Below are 25,454 nucleotides of genomic sequence, written 5' to 3' on the forward strand. Positions count from 1 at the left end.
GAGCTGTTAGAAACTGTGGGTTTGGTCAAGGAGAGGGTCTTTGTCACTGATCCCCTCAAGCACCCTGGGAAGTGAGTGTGACAGGTGAAGAAAGGAGGAAAAGAGTGTCCTCGTGCCTCTTAAGGCTTAAGAAGAACACTGGCAGCGTGCCCTGCCTGGCCCCTGCCAGTGCCCTCCTCCTGGCTCACCGCCCTCCTGCCTACCCCACACTGCCCACCCCAGATCCCCTCTGGTGGCACTTAGCAGGGGCAGTTTGGAATTGCCTTGTGGCATTTTTGTGTCCAGAGAAGGAGCAGGTCCAACCCCCTGTGTCCCCATGACTGGGTCAATCCATGTTTAGAAATCAACCAGTAACAGGGAGTCTAGAACGATCTACAGAAAAGCAGCACAAATAGATACAGCCTGGGGTCAGGGCCCCCCGTCACGGTCTTCATTCTGGTGTGGTGGGCTCAGTGGGTAGACACCGCACCCATTCTGAACAGCCAGGCACCTAGAACCAGAGAGATACAAGAACCATGCGGTACTCAGCTGGGGATTCTGATCGGATCCCCTGACAAAGTCACGTATCCATCCACCCATCTGCCCTTCATCCCGCCTAGTCATCAAACATTGACTTAGCTTTTTCAGCCGGCCAAGCATAATGTTAAGTATTGAGGGTACTGAAAATGCCAATGAAGGAGCAGTGGTCTAGAAAGAGAGGGGTCTGGCATCCCAGCTCTGAACATCAGTTTCCTCATCTCTAGATGAGGGGTTTGGGCTGGGAAGTCCCTGAGGTCTCTACCAGCTCTGACATTCTGTGGTTTTATCCATTTTAGGCTGTTAGTTCATCGGAGTGCCTCAAGGGTAGACAATACTTATTTGTCCTTGCGTCCTTAGCACCTAGTACAATTCTGGAATATCGTAGGGATTCCATAAGTGCATCTGGATGGATAAGTAAATGAGTAACTGAAAAAAGAGATACATACATTGTATAGAGAATTAACAAAGGTAATGCATATTCAGTCCCCCACATCTGTGCACAGGAAGTAGAATCACATTGGACGTCAATGGAATATTATCACTTCTCTCGAAAGCTAAGACAGGTTTATCCTTTCCCCAGCTGGAAACAGCAACATCTTCATTTTCATCTACAAACTCAGCAGTAGCTGTGCTTCACGAGGGTATTCCTGCCATCTTGGAACTCCCAGAAGACTTAGGAGAAGCCAAATTGTTTCTGTGCATTTAGGGTAGAAGTATTACTATTCAAGAGTTAAAGTCATTTGTTTTTAAGGGGACTCCTCCATCCAAAGACATCTTGCATCAAAGTCGTGAAGCCGACTTAGTGGACCCCAGCCCAGAGGTCCCATGAAGAATGAAGGACTCAGGGAATTCTCTGGTAGTCCAGTGGTTAGGTCTTGGTGCTTTCACTGCTGTGGCCCAGGTTCAATCCCTGGTCAGGGAACTAAGATCCCACAAGCCACGCAACGTGGCCAAAAAAAAAAAAAGAATGAAGGACTTGGAGAGAAAGGAAGATATGGATGGAGAACTGGTTCTAATGTGAAGTCTCAAGTTCAGTCCCAGCTCTTCTACTGCTGACTGTGGGATGACCTTAGGCAAACACAGCACCTCTCTGGGCCTCTGTTCCCTTGTGTATCACATGAAGAGTTTGGGCTATGATGATCTCCAAGTCTCTGCCAGCTGGGAAATTCTCGGCTTCTCCATCATTTGTGATGGTTAGAAAAGCCCAGGGACTTCCCTGGCGGTCCAGTGATTAAGACTCTGTGCTTCCACTGCAGTGGGCATGGGTTCAGTCCCTGGTCAGGGAACTACTAAGATCCCGCATGCCACGCAATGCAGCAAAAAACAGAAGCCTAAAGACTGTGTGACGATTAAAGTAACTCCACGCACCAAATGGTGGTGACATCTGTAGCCTGCAACTGCGCGTGAGGAAGTTGTTGCTAGAGATATCTCCAGAAAATGCAAAGCTCCTTCGTCCAGACACAATGTCTTGTTCTTCTCCACCATCTGACCTCTTCTGTGCCTCAGCCCCACCCTCTTTACTGAGGGGCCTGGTCAGGTCTGGAGCAGACCTGCGATCCTGCTGCAGGAGGGTGGGTGAGGGCCTCATGGCCGGTCCCGGGAGTGGCCTGGGTAATGGGCAGGGTCAGCAGAGCAGGTCTGGGAATGAGGAGATGGCTTCTGGGGTCTGGCCCTGCAGCTAGGCAGGAAGCTCCGAGCAGGGATGAGAGCCACTGATGCTCTGGGAAACCTGTTGGTGAGATGACGGAACCCTTTGATCTGGGAGAGAGCAAGGAGGCTACCCAGCTGGAAAGGACCAGTCTCCTGCCCTGAGTTCCATGCATCAGCTTCCTCCTCTGTTAGTTACGGTGATGCTGCTCGTCGAGGCTTTGGTGGAAGGGACTCCTCTCTGCTTCTCTGTATAAAAAGGGAGAACCACTGACCCCAAATCTGGGGCAGCAGGGAAAAAAGAACATCGGGGAGTCCCTGCTATAGGAGGTATGAGGAAAAACTCGTGCCCAGGACTTAGTGGGCTAGGACTTGGGACAAGCTATCAAGTCAGGAAACCCTGCACTCATCCTCCAGGTGTTCGGTGGGGAACAGCGTTTGGTGTTTCCCTTCAGCTTGGGTCTCCCAGACCAGAGACGGAACGCGGACAGGGCTCTTCCTGCAGAGAGCAGGGTGTGGGCCAGCCTGGCGGTCGCTACTGTCCTCTCCACTTACAGACCGTAGGCATGTGTCCAGGTAGATTCCAGTCTGCAGAGTAGGGACCCCAGAGCAAGAGAAAGAGTTTGATATTCTCTTCACTCAGGGGGTTCCCTTTATGAATCAAGCTCAGATATCCACATGAGCTTCGCTTGGCGGACTGGGTTCTGTGGAGTTGTGGGTCCACATTTTGCTCGGGAAGGATTTCCCAGGGCTCACCGAGCTGGGAGGTTAAGAAGAAAGTAAAGAGGCCTGTCGGCCAAGGGCATCTATTAGGGGAAGTCACATGCAGTTGTGACAGCCTAAGTTCCTCTGCCCCCCACCTGGGCCATCCCCTCTGACTGGCCTAGGAGTGCCTGGGCTTTGTACAATCAAAACCCCTGCCTTCCATCTTCCTCTACTGTCGTGAGCGAAGAGAGGCATCTCCTTGACCCCAAATAGACCCACACACTCCCTGGGGAGCACTCTGGGTGGGTGTCTACGGAATAAGCTCCCTGGACTTACAAGAAGTGTAAGGGGGTCGGGGGCACGTACCAGGCTGAGGCAGCCTCCCAGACACCACATCTGATTATGTCGGGCTGACACAGCTGTGGGGTAAGAGCGTTTCCCATAGGTGGTTGGTTGCTTGGTGGGAAAGCTTTGCTCTAGGGCAGAAACTGCTGGGAAAAAGCAAAGTTTACACCCTCTGCCCGCAGAAACCCAAACGTCTTAGCAAGTCATGTCATTCTCCTCAGCTGGAGACGGGGGTCAGTGTTGCCATCACTGGGTGATTCCGCAAGTGCATTCCAGGAGGTGGCATTATGGCTCAGCCTGGGAAAGGCTGCCTCCAGGCCCCCCTGTAGCTTTCCAGGGCAAAGCAGGCTAGAGATTCTGTTCCTGGGACAGCCCCTTAAACTGTCTGATTCCCTGAATTGGGGCAGTTTGCATCATAATCAGGTCAACTCTCAGCCACGGATTTCCTAAGGAAGGTATCCACAGGGATGGGCTTTTGTCAAGGGGAAGAAAGGATTTAAAAATTACAGCTTCGTGCCATGTTCTGTAAGATGGAGCTAGACCAAGATGTGCCTCATTGATTCTTCTGGGGCATGCAGCATCTGCCGATCCCGTGGGCAGAAGCCCTGGATCGGGGGGAACCTGGGAACAAGTGAAAAGGAACAGGCTCCAGTGCTTGATGAGCCAACCCTGGGGTCTGGGTGTGCGGGGCGCGGGGGGCACACGTAGCCACAGGACTGATGGGGGCCATGACCTTGCTTGATGTGTGGGGAGCATGGGGCATAGACCAGGACTGACGCTGTGTCCCGTAATTATGGTTACCATATGTTTCCAATGTTTGGAAGTTGATCTGTTTCCAAATATTCTTTTGCCACTTCCATATACACCGAAGCCTCCTGGGAATTCTAATATTTCAGCATCCAAGTGACGCTCTCCAGATTTCCCTCAGCACTCACTATAATCACATGACAGACCACAGCCTTATTTTCTCATTTGGGATGTATGGTCATTGTACCAATAACTTGAATTCTGGGTCCAGGATCCGGGACCGTCCCACTGAAAGAAGCCATCAGTGAGGGGACTGAGTAGAAGGGGCTGTGCTGTAATAAAGGGGGTGTTGGAAACACTGGTAGCCCTGATGCTGACTCTCCTCAGGCTCCCACCAAAGCCGTTGGCTCTGGGGAGCTGTGTCCACTAGACAGGACTTGCCCGCTGGGGTATATACTATCTGAGTGCATTCCTTCGTGCATGCCTTCGTTTAGCCCAGCTTGGGCATGTTGATATACCAGGCACTGTATCAGGCCACATGACCTGTCTTCTGAATGCTTACAGTGTCCCAAAAGAGTAAACAGGAAATTATTACATGGAGTGATAAGTATGTCCACAGAAGGGGCTGTAGCCAGGTATGGGGGAACCACAGAAGGCTTTCTGAGAGATGTGACATTCAAGCTGAGAATTAAAGGACATGAAAATCTTAGGCCAGAGTAGAGACATGGGTTTTTCTGAGTTGGGGGGTAGGGGGAGGTCCATGTTCTCCCTCTGCTCGTTCAGGTCAACACTCAAGGCCTTCCTTGTCTCCCCGTCCAGGATGGTGCCCCCCGCCATGATCCATTCCCTTCCTTGTCTCCCCATCCAAGATGGTGACCCCACCACGATCCATTCCCTTCCTTGTCTCCCCATCCAGGATGGAGCCCCCTGCCACGATCCATTCCCTTCCTTGTCTCCCCATCCAAGATGGTGACCCTGCCATGATCCATTCCCTTCCTTGTCTCCCCATCCAAGATGATGCCCCCCCACGATCCATTCCCTTCCTTGTCTCCCCATCCAAGATGGTGACCCCACCACGATCCATTCCCTTCCTTGTCTCCCCATCCAGGATGGAGCCCCCTGCCACGATCCATTCCCTTCCTTGTCTCCCCATCCAAGATGGTGACCCTGCCATGATCCATTCCCTTCCTTGTCTACCCGTCCAAGATGGCGCCCCCCGCCATGATCCATTCCCTTCCTTTTCTCCCCATCCAAGATGGCGCCCCCTCCACGTTCCATTCCCTCCCTGTGCTTCTGTTCCCATCTGTGCATCACTATGTGGCCATAGTTATATTTTTATTTGTTTCCTGGTTTTATCGCTAGGCTCTCCCACTACAATATCAGTCCACGAGGGCAGAGACTTTGTTCATGGATGTATCCATAGCTCCTAGAACAGGACAAAGCCCCTAATAGATGATCACTTTTTTGGCAAAACAAAGAAGTGAACACAGTGAGTTCAGGCTGGCCAGCGTGGAGACATTAAGGGGGAAGCTCTGAACATCAGCCCTGTTTGCCCACACTCCACCCAGCCTCTTCCTGTTATTTTGACCCTGAACTCTGCTTGGCCTGCTCTGGGACACACTGCATCCTCCTGCCCCTTCTCCCTCTACTGATGACCCCACACGGGGGCTACTGTTGGAGGCCTCCTGGCCTGGCGTGGCCCACTGCCACCGTGACAGTGTGGTGACAGAGGTGAGGCGGGCCTGGGAGAAATCAAGGCTGACATCTCAGCCTCGGCCAACCCACCAGGGCCAACCCCTGGCCCGGGGCCAGGCCTCCTTTGCTGCTGCTGGCTCCAGGTTAGCTTGTCATGACTGCTCCCAGGGGAGCGTCCCTGTCTCAGACCTGGCCTCTGCATCCTGCTTCTCTCTGTGTTTTCTGTCTCCAGGATTCCTACACTCTCTCGCTCATCCTCAGCCTTTTCTGATAACCTGGCTGGAGCTTGTAAACCCACGTGGGGCGAATAGGGATGAAGGATGCATAGAAAATGGAATTAAACTTTTCCAGGAGCCTTTCCGTGCCATCACACCGTACTCTTGCAGCATCTTGGGAGGGGTGTGGTCTCCTGGGGACTTCTGTGGTCCCCCTGTGCAGAATATTCTGGGGTTTTCCTAGCCTGGGCAACTCAAAACAGACACGCAGCCAGTTCTAATTCCTCTCCTTTCCCATGTGACACAGATACGGGGTTTATCAATTCTGCCACCTCCTGCAGGATCCTATAAAGGTCTTTGCCAGGACTTCCCTAGTGGTGCAGTGGTTAAGAATCCACCTGCCAATGCAGGGGACACGGGTTCGAGCCCTGGTCCGAGAAAGTCCCCCATGCTGCGGAGCAACTAAGCTCATATGCCACAACTCCTGAGCCTGTGCTCTAGAGCCCACAAGCCACAATTACTGAAGCCCGGGCGCCTAGAGCCCGTGCGCCGCAACGAGAGAAGCCCCCGCTCACTGCAACTAGAGAAAGCCCGCATGCAGCAACGAAGACCCAACACAGCCAAAAATAAATAAATAAATAAATAAATTTATTAAAAAAAAAAAAAAAACGTCTTTGCCAAGTCATAGTCATTAGAAGAGGGAATCCCCTAGCCCAGCCGGTCAAGAAAAGAAAGACAAAAACATAGTCCAAGGATGCAGTACTTATTGGGAGCAGAACTTGACTGGGTTTGCTATTTTCTTTCTTTTTTTTTTTTTAAGATAAGGACTTTTAAAATTAATTAATTAATCTATTTATTTTGGCTGTGTTGGGTCTTTGTTGCTGCACGCAGGCTTTCTCTAGTTGCAGCGAGCGGGGGCTACTCTTCATTGCGGTGCACGGGCTTCTCATTACGGTGGCTTGTCTTTGTTGCGGAGCACGGGCTCTAGGCACGCGGGCTTCAGTAGTTGTGGCATGCAGATTCGGTAGTCGTGGCTCATGAGCTCTAGAGCACAGGTTCAGTAGCTCCTGCCATGTGGGATCTTCCTGGACCAGGGATTGAACCCACGTCCCCTGCATTGGCAGGCGGATTCTTAACCACTGCGCCACCAGGGAAGTCCAGGTTTGCTATTTTCGCTGGCGGTTCGTGGAAGGGTTTTCCTGCATCGTATCACACACCTGTCCCCGTGTCACAGCACAGTTGTACCCGTCTCCACCCCACACGTCCAGGCGGCTTCTGGCTGCAAAAGTGGCAACACTCCAATATCTTGTCAAGCTCAGGTCCCTGAGGGGCGAAGATACCTGCCCCCCCACCCCAACTCATGGCATGGCAGACAGGTTGGTGAAAGGACCTTAGATGACACATCGGTAGACCCAAGCTGCCATCCCAGCTCTGGCACTAATGGTGTGTATCTATCTCCCTGACGCTGTACCTCTCCAGCCAAACCCTGGCTTTGAGATGATCCAAAGGCTTTTTTCAGCTGCTCCCCTTGGAGAAGTAACGCCTTGCTTTGTAATGCAAAAGAATGAATCTTCACTCTTTCATCGATGTAGCAGACGTTTACTGTACATTTCCTGCAGCCAAGCTCTGTGCTGAACAGAGTTTATAGATGAACGTGACAGGGCTTCAGCCATCAGAGATGGGGATCGGGGGTTGCAAACTAGGACTTGCTTATTTCCTACTACGTTCCAGGCACCGTGCTTGGAGCCTTAACACAGGTCATTTCACTTAGTCTGCAAAACAGCCCTATGCGTTGTCCCCATGTCACAGTTGGGGCAATGCCCTCAGAGAGTCTAGAAGACTTTCTTCTAGAAAGAAGAGTCTTGTATGTGCCAGGCGCCGTTCTAAGCCCTTTACACCTATTGCTGTGTTTCACTGATTCTGTGACACACATTTTAACATCTCTGAAATCTGGAAGCCTGTAGCAATATGTATAGCCTGCCACTGTAACTGGCAAAGCTTCTTCCTTCTTAGTAGCATGTAAAATAGTAATGGGCCTTACAAAACAGCGGCTTTTTAGATTTGATGAATTACTGTCCCCCACTTAACAGGTAGTAAGGGACAGAGCCAGAATTCACACCCAGGTCTGTCTGGCTTCAGACACTTTCGTGCTGACAGCCTAGTGGGAAGGTGGACACAGATGACAGCACAGGGCTGAGACACTCCTGGGGGACCTCTCCACCTACTAAACCATGCAGCAGGGCCACCTGTTCACAAAGCCTTGACCATCCCTTGATTTCCTCTGTTCCCCTTCACCCTCCGCTCTGGCAGGCCTGACTGCTGGTCACCAGGTGTCAAAAGGTAGAGAGGAATCCAACAATTCTGCTCCTTGGTATTTACCCAAATGAGCTGAAAACTTATGTCTACAGAGAAATCTGCACAGGAATGTTTGTAACAGCTTTATTCATAATTCCTTCCAAGAGGTCCTTCAGTGGGTGAATGGATAACTAAACTGTGGTACATCCAGACAATGGAATATTATTCAGTGCTAGAAAGAAATGGCGCTATCAAGCCATGAAAAGACATGGAGGAACCTTAAATGCATATGACTAAGTGAAAGAGGCCAATCTGAAAAGACTACATACCATATGATTCCAAGTATATGACATTCTGGGAAGGGCAAAACTATGGGGACAGGAGAAAGATCAGTGGTTGCCAGGGGTTTGGAGGTGGGGTGGCAGGTGAATAGGTGGAACACAGGGGATTTTTAGGGCAGTGAAACCGCCCTGTAGGACACTGTAATGATGGAGACATGTCATTAGACATTTGCCCAAAGCATAGAATGGACAACACCAAGAGTGAACCCTGGGTGATCATGCCGTGTCATTGTGGGTTCACAGATTACCGCCGTGGTGGAGGTGTTGATAGTGGTAAAGGGGGCTGGGGGGATAGGAGGTTTATGGGAAATATTTGTACCTCCTTCTCAATTTTACTATTAAAAAAAAATAAAGTCTATTTAAAAAAAAAGGTGGAGAGAAGATGGGTGGGGGTGATAACGGGCAGGGGTGACACCACGGTTTCTTCTGGCTGCCGGCTCCACCTCAGCTGTAGCCCCAGCTCCCCTCTCCTATGCCGGGTGGTGGCGGGGAGTCAGTGGGGGGTCCCCAGGTGGGGCCCCACTATGTCCAGCTCGGGTAGTGACCCGTGACCCTGTGCTGCTCCCGGCAGGTGGCATAGAGGCCCTGATGGTCCGGCTGGTGAACGGCTCGGGCCCACACCAGGGCCGCGTGGAGGTGTACCATGAGCGGCGCTGGGGCACCGTGTGCGATGACGGCTGGGACAAGAAGGACGGAGACGTGGTGTGCCGCATGCTGGGCTTCCCCAACGCCGAGGACGTGCACCGGACGGCTCAGTTCGGACAAGGTAGGGCACCCGGAGGAGGAGAACGTGGGGCGAGGGTCCCGGAGGCCTAGGCCTGCCCTCTTATCCAGCATCCCCTTGACAGAAGTCCTGCCAGTGTCAGCTGGGCTCTGCCTGGATCCTTCCCGCCATGACCATGGGATGCTCACGGCCCCCAAGCGAGCTGGTCTGTCTTCAGACAGTTCTGCTTATTCGAACATTCTTCCTTCCCTTGAATTGACTCCCTTTCTTTTCTGGTCTCCTACTGGCCCCTGTTTTCAGCCCTGCATCTCAGGACTCTTATCTAATCCCACGCCCATTTGTCCCGATTACATTTTTGTTACTATTTAGTGCTTAGATAGCACTGTCTGTGTGCCAGGCTCGGTTCTAAACATGTTAAAAATATTCACTCACGTAATCCTTACCACACTAGGAAGCAGGTACAGCTATCATCCCTATATTCCATATGCAGAAACGGTGGCACAGAGAGGCTAGATAACTTGTCCAAGGTCACACAGCTAGCAAATGGCAGAGCCCAGGTTCAGACCCAAGCAGGTAGCTCGGGAGTCCGTTCTCTTATCCACTGTGCTGGCTGTCCCTGCTCCTCTTTGAGTCTTTTCTTCTTCAGATGAAGATCTCCAAACACTTCATCGCATCCTCAGGGGAAAAGATTTTGGCAGTCTTCACCATTTTGGTTGCTTTCCTTTGACAGGCTTAGACGGTACAGGAGAGTTTGAGGGAGAGGTGCAGACCCTTCCTGGGCAGACGGCTGATTTGAACCATCTGTCCCTTTCCGATTGTAAAGAGGTTGGCTCTACCCCAGCTCCAGTCTCTATCCACAGCACTGTGTCTTCCCCTCAGGCTAGTTCTCTCTATTAGTCTGCTCAGCTGCTGTAACAAATACCACAGACTATAGGACTTAAACTGCAGACATTTATTTTCTCACAGTTCTAGAGGCTAGAAGTCCAAGGTCAAGGTGTTGGCAGGTCTGGTTTCTCCTGAGGCCTCTCTCCTTGGCTTGTAGAGGGACACCTTCCCCCTGTGTCCTCACATGGTCATCCCTCTGTGTGGGTCTGTGTCTCTTCCTCTTAGAAGGACACCAGTCATATTGGATTAGGGCCCCTCTAATGACCTCATTTATCCTTAATCACCTTTTTAAAGGCCCTGGGTCCAAAGACAGGCACATTCTGAGGTCCTGGGGGTTAGGACTTCCACATAGGAATTTTGGGGGGACACAATTCAGCCCATAACAATTTAGCTACACACACAGCACACCACACATTCACACTCAAACATAAATACTCACCGTCACAGATGCTTTGCCCTTCATTGGACCTCGAACTCAGAGAAACCTGTGTTGACTCACAACTAAAACAATGGTCCCACCTGCTTGAAGACAGTGCTCCCTGCACCTGTGTAATAATGGGCTGTGCGCGACTGTGTGATCTCGTTGCCCCTCCACCCTGCATCTTGGTGTCCCATCTATAACTTAAAGGGCCTTACAGACTCTGTGATGTGCCTTCCAGCTTGGGCCCCGGGAATGTGAAATACTTCTGCTCAGCTGTCACGAGGACCTGCATTCTGGCAGGTGTGGGGAGGGATTTGGACTGACCCACTCACATTCAGTTGCCAGGTCCCCTGGTGACCTGTGGAGGGACCGCTGGCCCCGCTATGGAGACTACTTGTGTCATGGAGCGTTTGCTGTCTTACCTGAGACCATGGCGGCCCAGCCCACTGTGCTAAATGGTAAAGGGCCTCATGGTGAGAGGAGGGGCATCCTTTTCAGATGGGGACATAGAGCTGGGTCCCCACGGCTGCCTTGCTTCTCGCGCCCACTTTGGAGTGCCACAGTCCTGGCTCAGAATCTTGTCCCTTAGACCTCAGTCACTGTTGCAGACTGAATGTTCCCGTCGCCCGCCCCCCCAAATTCATAGGTTGGAATCCTTAGCCCCAATGTGATGGTATCAGAAGGTGGGGCCTTTGGGGGGTGATCAGGTCATGAGCAGAGCCCTCCTAATGGGACTGGTGCCCTTATAAAGGGGACCTCAGAGAGCTCCCTCCTGCTTCCATGAGGACGGACAGTAGCCTACAAGCCAGAAGAGGGCCCTCCCCTAGAACCGGAACACGCAGGCACCCTGGTCTTGGACTTGCAGCCCCCAGAACAGTGAGAAATAAATGTGTGTTGTTTAGAAGCCACCCAGTCCGAGCAGACAAGACAATCACACTCACTGAAGTGACTCCTGTGAAATGTGTTGTGACAGCTGGCGGAGAGATTGACCCCAGCGTCCTGGCCTCTCGACTTCAAGGCCAGCGCGTGGGGAGTTCAAAGGGTCCAGCTCCACGGAAGGCAGCCCACTCGGGGAGAGCGCTTCCCTCCCATCTAAAGCTCTGTGCTGGGTCTCAGCCTGTTTTCTTCAAGGAAAACTGCCATTTCTGTTTGCATGAGGAACAGAAGCAGTGGGAAACGGTCCTCGTTTTCCTTTTTTGGCTCCAGTGAGGGCTTCTCCCTAATAAGTGGAAGTAAACCTTTGGAGGGGAAAAATCATAAACTCTTTTAGTGAAGCCACATTAGGTCATTTGAATGTCATGGGCAGGGTTAGCCTAAAACTCTTTCATCCTGCCTTGATTTTTGTATTATATGGTGTGAAGGGAAGCTCTACAATTGCCACCGGATTTTTTTTTTTTTTGGCCGCATTGCACGGCTTGTGGGATCTTAGTTCCCCGACCAGGGATCGAACCCGGGTCCACGGCAGCGAAAGGGCCGAGTCCTAACCACTGGACTGCTAGGGAATTCCCACCACTCAAGTCTTTAAACCAGTCAGTGGGAAGCCAGGCTCGCTTCCACATCAGCATCAAATTTGCACTGTACTTTTCCATCATCATCCAATAACTTAGGTCACGTGATATTCGAGACCTGGACAGGTAGGCAGGCCAGGTGTCACTCATGGGTGCACAGAGGGAAGTGGGGGCCGGGGAAGGGGTGGGGCTTGCCTGGCACCCATCCTCCTAGCCCGGCTGCAGTCCCTTCTTCCCACAGCGGCTTCTGGCACTTTCCATGGGCAGGCACGAGGCTTAGCACTGGGGCACAGAGTTGAGTCAACCTAGTCTCTGACCTCAGCACATTCAGTTTAGAGGGGGAGGCAGACATGTTCACAGATTCTAAACTGTTGGAAGGGCTATCCTGCCCTAGCAGCTGGGGGCAGAGGGAGGGGAAGCCCGCCTCTCCTGGCAGCTGGCGGGGTTTGCATCGGGTCCCAACGGCCCTCTGACCACAGCCTCGCATCATGCAGGTGCCCCGATTCCCAGTCCCAGTCTGCTCACCCTCAGCCTCATGGAGTCTCCCAAGCCCCCGGCCCCGCTCTCCATCCACGCTTGTTTCTCTTCCGGCTGTGCTTCCTGCCCTGCCAGCCAGGACTGCAGACTCGTCCCTTCTCGCACCCTCACCCACTCCCGTGTCCCTTATCTGCTGGGTCCCTGAGTCTTAACAGATGCTACCAGTGTCAACGTCTCTGGTCCCTTGACTCTGTCCTCTCCTCTCTGTTCCCCCTGCTCTTGCCTTAGGAGCTCGGGCTGGGTAGAGCAGTGGCTAGGAGCTCAGTCTCTGGGTCAAAGCCAACCTAGCATCCCATATGTGCCACTTACTAGCTGGTGACCTGGAGCAGATTTCTTGACCTCTCCAGGCTTCAGTCCCTCCACTTTTGCAGGATGATTGCAAACTCGAAGTGAGATCACATACGGTGAGCAGTTAGCACAGTGCAGGCCCTGAGGTGCACATTTATTTGCTGCTTGTTGGGTGGAGACGGGGGCGTCCTCCATGAGCTGCTTCCCATGCTGCTGCCCCCTGTCCCCCTCTTGGCTGCCAGGGATCTTTCTAAAATGCGCTCCTGCCTCTGTCACTCCCCTGCCCGATGCTCAGTGGGTCTTTCCTGCTCTCAAGATCAAATCTGGTTTCCTTAGCTTAGTGCCCAAGGCCAGTCCTCACACACCTCCCGCCTCTGGCGACGCATCCCTTAGCTGCGTGCGCCCACGTGTAGCCTCTGAGCTCACACAGCTGTTTCCCGGCTCTGTATCCCCTCACGTGCTGTTCCTTGGGTCTGGAATGCCTTTCCCTCCTCTTCACCTAGCTAATTCCTCCTCAGCTTTTAAAGTCAGCTCAATGATCACCTCCGGAGGGGAGCTTTGCCGCTCCACCCCAGCCCGTGATGTAGATACCCCCTCTGCTCCCGTGGCATCTTCTGCGCGTACCTCTCACACGCTCCTGATCGCTGGGGTATGTGGGAACACCTTGAGGGCAGAGCTCCAAAACCCGGGACTGTGCCTGGGATGTGATAGGTACTGGATAAATGTGGGAGGGAGGAAGGAGGGACAGGAGGAGGGGGCGAGGGGAAGAAGGAAGGAAGGAACTTCTGTGCCTGCCAAACCTGTGTCCTCCCCAGAGCCATACAAGAAACTACCACACCCTGGCAGTGCTCTCTGTGGTCTGGCACCATAAAAGTTTTCCTGGACAGTGCTCAATAATTGAATTATCAGTTTCCCTGGGAAAAAAGCAAGGAAAGACCCAAATGAGAAAGACTTGGAGATTTTTTTTTTTTTTTAATTTTAAATTGGTCCAAGAGCTGTTGGAGAGGGAATGAGTGCAGATCAGGAAGATGGAGGGTGATGGCTGGAGCAAGGGTCCAGGAGGAGATGGAGGGCGTGAGACCACCATAGCACTGCTGGGAAATTAGTCCTGAGCCCGCCAAGAAAATCTTTCTTTGAGACAGACAAAAGGAGCTGAGGAGGGGTACAAATGCATACAGATTTGTAGGTGGGAGTGGGTGGACAGAATTGGGAGTGTTCTCTTTTAATTATATTATTAGCATTTTTTTTGCCCTTTTTTTCTAAAATAAAATTCAAATACTGGGAGGTGGCTTAGTGCAAGGGTCAGCAAACATTAAAGGGCCAGGGAGTAAATATTTTGGGCTTTCTGGGCCAGATGGTCGCTCTCACAACTACTCAGCTCTGTAGTTGTAGCATAAAAGCAACTACAGACGAAATGTAATCAGACTGGGGGCAGGGAGGCTCTGTGTTCCAATAAAACTTTATTTACAAAAGCAGGCAGTAGGTCAAATTGGGTTTGCAGCCTCCTGGCTTAGTGATCTGTGCTGTGTGCCGCGTATGTGGTTTTGTAAGGAACGGGGACTGGACTGGCAGGACATCAATGGCCTGGGTCATGATCTCATCCCCTTAATAGTCGTGGGGCAGGTTACTTTACCTTTCTGGGGCCTTAGTTTTCCTACCTCTTAAATATCTGTTTGATAGCCATCCTGCCTGTCCCTGTGTGAGGCTCAGATGGCAGCCTGTAGGAATCAGTGTAACTCATTCTGATCTCAGAGAGACAGCAGTGAGTGGTGGCTTGAAGCAGGATCTTAGTTCCCTGCCTAGGAACTGAACCTGGGTAGCCTGGATGAAAACCAGGAATCCTAGCCGCTGGACCACCAGGGGCCAGAGGCTAGAAGCTAAGTGGCCCTGGCTCTTGCCCCCATTTGAAAGCCAGAATGTTTCAAGGAGGCAAAAACTGTAAAAGCACGTACAAAGTTTATTATTAGAGACACAGCACAACAAGTGGGAGAGCACACAGAAAAACGGTTTGTTCGTTAGAGACTGAAGCAAGGCAGAAATACACACCTGGAGAGAAAGGATGTAGGTGTCTTCTAATGAGGAGCGCAGTAAAGAGGTGATTTAAATCATTTATTTAGGACAGTCCTTCCGGGTCTTTGTTTACCTTTGGCCAATTTCTTGTTTCTTATTCCACGCCTGACCTGTCCTAGGACTCTCCCCAACATGCGTGCTAACTTTTTGCTAAGATGGATCCCACTGCAGAGGCCTATGGGGGTCTTGGCATCACTTATTATGGGATGGCACCCCCTCCTTTTTGACCCCCCCAAGGAGTCTTAATGTGCCTGTGCAGTCAGGGAGTTTTTCTTAACCTCAGGAGTAGTCATCTTATCTCTTTACTTCAGCAGAGCTCAGTTTTTGCCACTAACTTTGTCCTTGGAGTGTCTGGGGGAGAACAAAGCTTCAATTTTACTGCCCTTGACAAACACCAGCTGTCCAGGCCAGGGGCCCATCTACTTCCTACCTCAGTTCCTTCTATTAATATTACTCAAACATGCAGCAGCTCAAATGTTTGTTCCATGAAGCAGAGATTTTTGGTTTTGTTTTTATACAATTTTGAAAAGTTGCTTTCCCTTTACAGTTATAACCAAATATTGGCTATACTCCCCATGTTGTATATTGGGCTGGCCAAAAAATTCGTTCAGTTTTAAGTAAAAATAAAAGACACATTTTTCATGTTCACGGAGAACTTTATGGAACAACGGTTTCACTAACCGAACGAACTTTTTGGCCAACCTAGTAATACATCCTTCAGCTTATCTTACAGCCAATAGTTTGCACCTCCCTGTTCCCCACCCCTGTATTGCCCCTCCCCTCCCCTCCCACTGGTAACGACTAATTTGTTCTCTATATCTGTGAGTCTGCTTCTTTTCCGTTATATTCACTAGTTTGCTGTAGTTTTTAGATTCCACTTATAAGTGATATAATAGAGTATTTGTCTGTCTCTGTCTGACTTATTTCACTTGGAATAATGCCCTCCAAGTTCATCAGTGTTACTGCAAATGGCAAAATTTCATTCTTTTTTATAGCTGAGTAGTATTCCATTGTATATATATACCACAGCTTCTTTATCCATCTGTTGATGCACACTTAGGTTTCTTCCGTATCTTGGCAATTGTAAATAATGCTGCTATGAACATTGGGGTGCATGTATCTTTCAAATTAGTGTTTTTGGTTGTTTTCAGATTGCTGGGTCATATAGTAGTTCTATTTTTAGTTTTTTGAGAAATCTCCATACTGTTCTCCACAGTGACTACACCCGTTTACATTCCCACCAACAGTGTTTTTCTTCAATCATTTTTTGTTCATTGATGTAGTCCCTACACCAAGAATAGTGCTGAGCATGGAGTAGACTCTTAAATACTTGTTGGGGCTTCCCTGGTGGTGCAGTGGTTGAGTCTGCCTGCCGATGCAGGGGCCGCGGGTTCGTGCCCCGGTCCGGGAAGATTCCACATGCCGCGGAGCGGCTGGGCCCGTGAGCCATGGCCACTGAGCCTGCGCATCCGGAGCCTGTGCTCCGCAACAGGAGGGGCCGCAATGGTGAGAGGCCCACGTACCGCAAAAAAAAACAAAAACAAAACAAAACAAAAAAATACTTGTTGAATGAATGAATGAATAAGGATAGAAGAAAATCTCCACTTACGCATCCCAACAATATCACCTTCCAACAGCTCTAAGTGTCAGAAGACCTGGCCTCTCGTCCCAGTTTTTCCTCCTCAAGGTAAAAACCTCACCCTGTTGTTTAATTTTTCTGACTGTACAGTAGGGAGCAGAGTAGCCCCTTTCCCGCTTACCTGATGGGGCATCTTATGGAGCTCACAGAGAGACTGCGGAGGAGCAGACCTAATCTAGAGCAGGGCTTCTCAGACCTAAATGCATGCCTGAATCTAGGAGATCTTGTTAAGATGCAGACTCTGATTTGCGTCCTGGTGGGCCCGAGACTCTGTGTTGCTAACAACCTCCCAGGTGATACTGATTTCCCGGTCGTTGGGCCCCACGTTGAGTATCAGGTGTCAGCTCTAAAGCTAAAAGGATGATTGGTACCCGGAGTCATGACAGTGCTAGCTCCTCTGACATGGCAAGGAGCAGAAACGGTCTTCGGGTTCAAAGGCCCTTCAGCGATGTCCCAGGAACTGTAGATATTCACTGCTGCTGATTTAACAACGCTTTTCTCATTTTATTAGCTCTTCCGTGACTGGATGTTAGCCAGAGCTCCCTAGCCAAACACCAGCTAGAGTTTGGGGTCTTGTGATCCTGTGTATGCATTTGGGCTCATAACCTTGGGGCCTGTTCTGTGTTTGTCGGTCTCCTTCATTTGCTCCTTTATTTGTTTTGGATGTGACTAATCCCACAGAGCTCTTGGGCCTGTAGCCCAAGGAAGGGTCATTTGTAAACTGATGTGTTTTCCAGGAGACATTTAATCTGAGAATGTTTGCTCGGCTTCAGAGGGCTTATTGTGTAAGAGGCACACTGTATCCGGCTAGGGAAGAGGCTCTGATGAAGAAATAACGTCCAAAAAAGACAGCAGAAGGAGGCCTCTCCTCCCAGCTCTGTTCCTGAATTCACTGCTTGGTATTCCCATGACAACAGATGCTGAAAATCTCGGCATGAAAAATATGTCCAAACCGCTTAGTTCATGCGGTCGATTTCGTGGGCAGCGAAATGGTTTAGGTGCTCCCTTGATGCTCTTTGTAGAGAGATTTCCCATGCAATCCAAGGGTGACAGTTTTAAGGGTTTTAAGAATTAGTCCTGACAATTCCTCTAAAAGGAGAGGTTGTCTGGCTGCCGAGATTTGGGACAGGGAGAAAACGGGGGTAGGGTCAGGGTACAGTACTAATCCCTGAGCTACCTTTTGTATAGGGTTTTGGTGCATCTGAAAGCCCTTTAAAATACAGGAACTGGGGATTCCCTGGCAGTCCAGAGGTTAGGACTCTGTGCTCTCACTGCCGAGGGCCCAGGTTCAATCCCTGGTTGGGGAACTAAGATCCCACAAGACATATGGTGCGGCCAAAAATAAGAAAAACATTCTCTTGGGACATCCCCGGTGGTCCAGTGCTTAAGACCCCGCTCTTCCAATGCAGGGGGCGCAGGTTCCATCCCTGGTTGGGGAACTCAGATCCCACATGCCATGCAGTGTGGCCAAAAAAGCACAAAAAACAAAATACAGGAATACATGTTACCTCGTTGAACTTGCCCAGGTTGACACAGTCAGTAATGTTGGAACCCAGTTTATGACCTTTGACCCCATGATTTTTGGTGCCGGTTCATAGACCTAACAAGTCAAGGTGCTGGAGTGACCAACCATCCCGGTTTACCCAGAACCTACCCAGCTTTAGCACGAAAAGTCTCATATCTCGGGAATCCCTTCCCAGTTTTACAACTGAAATGGTCTTCCTAGATGGGAATGAGACTTGAATTGAGATTTATTCTACTTATTGTAAAGCCCTATTTCTGCTTCTCAAACTTCAATGCAGAGCCACTTGCTTCAAATGTGGATTCGGATTCAGTAGGTCTTGGGTGGGGCCTGAGGTTCTGAAGTTTTGACAAGCTCTGGGGCATGCTGACGCCACTGGTCCGGGACCACGCTTTGTGTAGCGAAGCTCTAAGCTACTGCTTCCACGGGAGATGGGAGCCTAAAGCTCAGGCATCCTTCCAGAGGGCTCCCAAGTGAGCTCCCGCCATTGGAGACCTTCCTTGGCCATCAGCCCAGAGAGCCCACCTGAACCATGGGTGATGGACCTGCCCTTTCATCAGTGGGGGCTCTAGGTGACTTCTCCCCTCTCCACTGACCCCTCTGACCCCAGACGAGCCCTCTCCATTCCCTTGGAGCCTCACCCAGCTGCCCTATTCCCTTGACATTCAGTAAGGGACCTCAGTGCCAAGTTTATGTCTCTTGAGACTCAGGTACAATCTTGGGAAAGCCAGCTAAAGGCTCCCCTGCATGGACATCTTCAGACCAGTAGGTTGGTCCCCTTAAGAGCTGAGTGAACAGACAGACAAAACTCAGCTACATTGTCGTAGGGACCTTGTATTTTGGGAACTTGACCTAATTACTTGTGGTTAGGGATGCTTCTGCCTGTCATTACGTAGATGTCTGGTTATAATGTTAAATTCTGGGATCCTCTGTCATTCCGAGTACCAATGTTTTGAGCTCATAGAAAGAGACCGTCTGCTTTAAATTTCAAAAGATTGAAGGTAATGTTGGTACTGCCATACTTGAGATACTTATGGGGCACTGGATCTGTCCAACCCAGCGTCTGTCTAACATTGTCCTTCTGATTAGGCCCCGTCTGGATATTCATCAACAAATGCTGCAAGATATCGTATCTCAAAAGCTATGAAGTGTCTCGTATAAAGCATGGCCTGGGAGGCAGCAAGACTTGGGCTTGAGTTCAGACTCTGACACTTACAAGCTGAGCAACCTTGCACCAGTTGCCATCTGAACCTCAGTTTTCCCATCTAGGAAAAGGGTTTATTCATGGCTATCTCACAGCACCATGGTGAGAATGGATGAAGATCGTATGTGTAAGATGCTGACACATAGGGGCTACTCAGTAAATACCACCGTCTCCACTGTCAATTATTCTTACTCTGCCCTCAAGAAGCTGAGCCTAGAAAAGAAGTATTTGGTCTTGGTGGAATGGAGAAGGCAGATGGGAACCACTAGATTTGAGAACTGACAGCAGAGCTTGGGACAGCCGGGTCAAGGACAGGCAGCAGTGTTCCTGTCTGTTCTGCCCTCCTGCATCTCCGCTAAGAAATCGTGTTGACTTGTCTCCACAGGCACAGGGAGGATTTGGATGGATGACGTCGCCTGCAAGGGCACGGAGGAAAGCATCTTCCACTGCAGCTTCTCCAAATGGGGGGTGACAAACTGCGGACACGCTGAGGACGCTGGAGTGACATGCAAGAGACACTGACGGTGGGCACAGCCCAAGGTCCGGACCCAGCTGCCAAGCCTCCTTCCTGCATTCCTGGGGTGGGGGCATCGCTCGGGGCTCCCCTGACCCATGCCTCCCCGCCCAGCACCCCCAGACCCCCCGGATTCCCATCCCAGGACCCATGGTGGCCTGTCATCCTCCTCTCCTTGGACATCTTTTCCAAAGCACAACTCTGGGATCTACTGCCTGTCTCTCCCTTCCACCAGGGTTCCTGCATGGAGCCCTGGTCAGCTGGATCGCCATTTTGCCAAGTCTTCTAAAACACCATGCATCAGGCCTCCGTATCCATGCTCTCTGTGGTCTGTGAGTTACAGATAAATGTTGGCCACAAATGCATCCGTGAAGATGGGAGGGAGGCATCCCAGATCGTTTACTCTGCAGATCATTCCCAAACCTCAGGCCAAGAGTTGTGACCAGCCAGAGACAATACTGAGTGATTCATTTTCCCCCTTTACTCTGCCTCTGCACAGCGTTTGTTAGTTGGGGGAACTGACATAGAGGAGAGGCCAGCTGTAGGAGCCAGAGGGAAATGCGAGTCTCCTGCAGGAACCAGTCTGGATTCAGAGAAGAGGAGTGAAAGGAACATTTATTGAGTGACTGCCACGCGTGCTATTACGTAGTATCTTGGGTGCTAAATTCGTTTATCCCTTCGCAGCATTGCTATAAGTCAGGTTAGTGTGGGTACCACGTCACCGCCAGGTAGCATTCAACTGACCCCTTCACCTGACCTATTAGTCAGATCGAGAATGACTGAGACCACTGTTGCTACCTGAACTTTCCTGTGTCTTGGCCAGGCTCGAGCAAGAAGCTTGGGTGCAGAACGGGTGTGACTAGAAGGTTACATACTCCAAACCCCACAGGGTGTGAGTTCGAGGTCAGACAGGACTGGCTCCCAGGGCAACCATCCACACAGGAGGAAAGCTGGTTTGGAGGGGGGACGTGGGGGCTGTCTGGGTTAAACCAAGATCAGCCCTCAGTTATCTGGCAGTCAGGGTTGAAGCTATGTCACCTGTGTCTCGGAGCTGTTTGGAGGTGATGATATGGAACCTTCCAGGCCTCTCTGGGTGTCATCCTGTGGTCAGGACAACACATGTCCTGATGGAGCCTGTAAGAGTGAAAGGAGGGGACTTCCCTGGTGGCGCAGTGGTTAAGACTCCGTGCTCCCAATGCAGGGGGCCCGGGTTCAATCTCTGGTCAGGGAACTAGATCCCACATGCATGCCGCAACTAAGGAGCCCACGTGCCGCAACTAAGGAGCCGGCGAGCCGCAACTAAGGAGGCCGCGAGCCTCAACTAAGGAGCCCGCCTGCCTCAACTGAGACCCACTGCAACCAAATAAATAAATATTAAAAGAAAAAAAAAAAGATTGAAAGGAAATGAGGATTCCCTACAATCTCTGGGGGAAGAAGAGGCCGTGGGCCTTTGCAAGTCCTCAATCTGCACCCCCTTCCTAGTGATGGGGAGATCATATTCTGCTTTTGACACGAGGAGGAGGTCAGACTGGGCCATATATGTGTTCTAGGCCTGGGGACCTACATGGTAGCAAGTGAGTGCAGACCCTCCTCCCTTGAGGGAGACACAAACTCAGTCAGGCCTCAGATACACAATCACCTGTCCTATCTGGTGAGCACCACTTGCCTGGGGAAGGTGACAGCTGGGACCCTCTGGGTGTAAGACCAGCAAAGTTCCTGGCTGACAACTGAACCAATATGTGCTATTGGTTGTTCTTTGCGAACCATATGCTTGTTATTCATTAATGTCCCAACGATCAGAGACTCTCCTTCTGACTAATTGCTATGTTTACATAACACGCATGTACTCATGCATCTTTTCCCAGAGCCAATATATGTATGCGTATATGAACACAGCACTCTTTACTATAAATAACTCAGCACACTACAAATTTTGCATTAAAAAAGAAGATACTCAAGGTGGAAAGATGTCACGTTGAACGACGTAAATTCCCAAGTCCGTTCTGGCAAAGAATCCAGTTATCCTACCAACGAAGACCCACATAACTTTCTTACTTGGTCTTTTCATTCGGGAAAATACAAGTCTTGCTTTACATCAAAGAAAAACAACGGTGATAAGTGTTTGAACCTTAAAATAAAAGTCTACTAGTTTACATTCCTACTTAAGAGGACATGGAAATAAAATAACCATGGACCTGTATTTCAGGGACTAAAGGAAATTAGGCCAGGCCTAAAATACATCAGACCTTTTATAAGAAAGAATTTCAATAAAGCTAAAAACATGTTGCTAACAAGCTTCCCCTCATATTCTTTCTCATGAAAACCCAGTGAGCGTGGGGAGGACGGGTGAAAATTGGATCGTCTGATAATTTTTCAGCGGGAATTGGTGGCTTATGAGAAGCTGTCTTAATACTTCCAGAGGTCAATAACCACAGTCTAGACCAAGAACATGCTGGCACGTGATGTCTTAAGCCCTATTCGGTAACCTAAGGAAAGGGTCCCAAGCAGCAGAACAATAGTCACGGCCCAGCTTGTAAGAGAATTGCTTTCATAGCCATTAAAGGAAAGAACACCTAATTCCTCACTTCTCCAGAGTTCTTACTTGGGGATGTGCTCTCATCTGGAGTTCCATTCACAGATAAGAAGACCGTCCGGAGTTGGTACAAGGTCTGTGACGTCACTGGGCCGCGTCACCCAGCGAGAGGTATGAACTCCCAGGCACAGGACCCGGGGAGAGTGTGGGGATGGCCCAGGTCACCGCCTAGTCCTGGCCGCAAACTCATAGCTGCACCTGTGGGAAAACCTAATGGCCCAAGCTTCCTGTAGGCCATAAAAATTTGCCAAAGGAAGTCAACAGAGAAAAGTGGACTTTCTGGAAATGCACAAAGGAGGCATCCTGGTTTCCTCTAAAAAGTCCGGTGATACCCACCCCCAAATCACTGTGGTTCCCATTCTATATTCAGTGCCGTGGAGAAGGGCGGTGGCCCTTCTTCTCCACTCTAATGTCTACAAGGCACTGCTTTTCCCTGGTCTCAGATACCCGAGAACTGACCTTTGGCGCCTTCGTGTGTTGTGGTGAAGCCAACCACTGTAGTGGGTTTGAATTATGGAAAGGAGTTACACTGTTCTCCACCATAGGCACCGTGGTTTCTTCAGCTACATTGTTTTCTGACAGTTACTCTAACATTTCTGTAAGATGTCAGCTGTGTGAATCACCTGTCTTTCTCTTCTTAGAAGCGCTCTCCCTTCAACCCTCCATATTAGAAGCGCTCTCCCTTCAACCCTCCATGGAACATCTTTCCCTTCCTTTTCCTCTCCTTCTCCTCCACCTTTCGCTTCTGGGAGCCGAGATGGGTTCTGACTGACTGGAGCTTTGTTATCGAATCCTCTCCACCAGCTCAGCCCCCAGTTAGAATAGGCTAAGGAGCTTTCTGGGAGGACCCCCAGTCCCCCAGGTCATCCTCCCACCCTGGCTGGAGGGAACTTGAACGATTCCCAGCTCTGTATGAGCTCTGGTAATGATGCCTTCCTCAGAAGTTGTTCTAGCTGGCCTCCTGGGGTTCACACAGATTGGTATTCAGCGGACAACTCAAGGGAACCCTATACACCTTTCTGGAAATTTCTGTGCGTAGCTCCGTACTCTCGGATACCGTGCCCTGCAAATTCCAGCCACCTTGGCCTACCCAATCTCCAATTCTCCTCACCTCCGCGAGTTTGCCACTTGGCCGCAGTCAGCAGGGAACCTAGGCCAGGGGAGGCTCACCTCACTTGCTGTCTTTTTCTCAAGGAGCAAAGACTTATGCTACCTGTGGTCCAAAGTCTGAAAATATTTTGTCAAGTACTTTGGACAATTTTCTAGTTATGACAGAAGGAGGATAATTCTGGTAAGGACTCTCTCATGGCCCAAAGCGGAAGTCTGCCCTGTGGGTATTTTCTGGTGGGAGAGAATCATAAGGGAAGAGCCTTCGAGGTTAGAACTCAGCACAACATGAGGATCCGGTGGAGACTAGTTCTGGAAAGAGGCTCTCCAGGTGGGGAGAGGGCTTCCCTGTCACATTCTCTCACGGCCCCCGACCGCTCAGACTCTTTCCAAATGTCAGCTCCCTGGGGCTGCTTGCGTGCTTCTCCTCAGTACTTGGCCCAGTTAAACTAAGGATGAGCAACGAGGAAGTAATTTCAGAAAGAGACAAACAGCTTTCAAACAGACAAGTCTCCAAAATGGAAGTCTTAGATCCTTCAGAAACTACTTGAGTTGTGGTCCCCAAGAGCTGGTAAAAATGTCCTGGCTCCTTGCCTGGTCCGCTTCCCTCTCAGCCTCTGCCTGTGTCTACATCATGGGTGCTTTCTCATTTCCCATCTTGTTCTCCTCAACAAGCAGAAACGAGTGCACTGGCTCTGTTGCCTCCAGGACCTCCAGTCACTGAGAGCTCATTCTGGGCCCAGGGGAAGACCTCATCCTTCCGCTGCTGACGGATACAGATCACTTTAACAGGCACAACAGATCACCTTTCTCCCCCGGTGGAAACCCAGGGCAATGGTTCTGACAAAGTTCTTGCCCTTCCTTCATCTGCATGTTCACTTAATCCATACCTATTGAGTCTCTGCCACGGGTGAGGCCCAGACCAGGTGTAGGAGATATAGGACCAGACTGATTTGGTCCCTGCCCTCAGGGAGCTTACCTTCTAGCTCTTATATCCTTTTCACAGGCTTTCAGTATAACATTAACCACACAAGAACAATAATATCTAACAACAGGAAATGCCCAGGTGAGGGAACAGTGGTTGCCTGCCATGCTACTTATACAAAACACAAATAGCTCAATTGTTTTTTTAAAAAATCATCTTCATTGCTAATGAGTTAACAACAGCATAGGTGCCTCTGGTTATGCAAATAATCAACAAATAGGAAATGAGGATGATTGAACACTAAGTACACATGCCCGTTCATTCCAAATAGCAGTACATAAGCAAAAACAATAGCTAACGTCCCTTTAGCATTTAACGTGGGACAGGTTCTTCGGGTTTTACAAGAACGAACTCCTTCAATCTTTACAACCACTGGTTCTGTTCTAATCATTCCAGTTCTGTGGGGGAGACTCGGGCACTGAGAAGATCACACAGTAAATGAAGAAGTTAGGACTTGAATCCGAGAAGTCTTAAACACTACACTCTATGTAACACAAGCAATGATAGTGCCAGAATTCTATAAGGTTACTTATATACCTGCCATACAATCTAGCCATTTCAGTCCTAGGTTTTTATGGAAGAGAAATAAAAGCACGTATTCACACAAAGACCTGATATATTAATGTTCATAGAAGCTTTATTTCTAATACACAAAAATGTATTTTTTTGTGTGTCCATCAGTGCCCAGCAACAGGTGAATGGATAGATAAATTGTGAGCAATGGACATAATTGTGGATGAACAGAGCCAAAGCTGGAAGTTTAAAAAGACAAATAATGTTGATAGATTTGAGGCAAAACTGATCAAGAAGAAAAAGAGGTCAAACAAAGAATATGTTAGGAATGTAAACAAGGACAAAGTAGAGACGTAGCAGAGAATAAAAAGAAAATAAGAGAATATTATAAACAACTTTATGTCTATGAATTTTTTGAAAACTTAGATGAAATTT

General features: G+C 49.9%; 1 protein-coding gene across 2 annotated transcripts in view; it reads left to right on the top strand.

Moving 5' to 3' along the window:
- The window catches only part of SCARA5 (scavenger receptor class A member 5), a 111,271-nt gene extending 91,442 nt beyond the window's left edge, over positions 1-19,829 (top strand). For both annotated transcript variants that reach the window (XM_065879575.1, XM_065879576.1), the window contains 2 exons: positions 9,081-9,275; positions 19,693-19,829. In XM_065879575.1, the coding sequence (XP_065735647.1) occupies positions 9,081-9,275; positions 19,693-19,829 (332 nt within the window). The remainder of the gene's footprint in view (positions 1-9,080; positions 9,276-19,692) is intronic.
- Positions 19,830-25,454: the final 5,625 nt, after the last annotated feature.

This window comes from Phocoena phocoena, chromosome 6 (assembly GCF_963924675.1).
Source record: "Phocoena phocoena chromosome 6, mPhoPho1.1, whole genome shotgun sequence".
In the NCBI taxonomy this organism is placed as follows: Eukaryota; Metazoa; Chordata; class Mammalia; order Artiodactyla; family Phocoenidae; genus Phocoena; species Phocoena phocoena.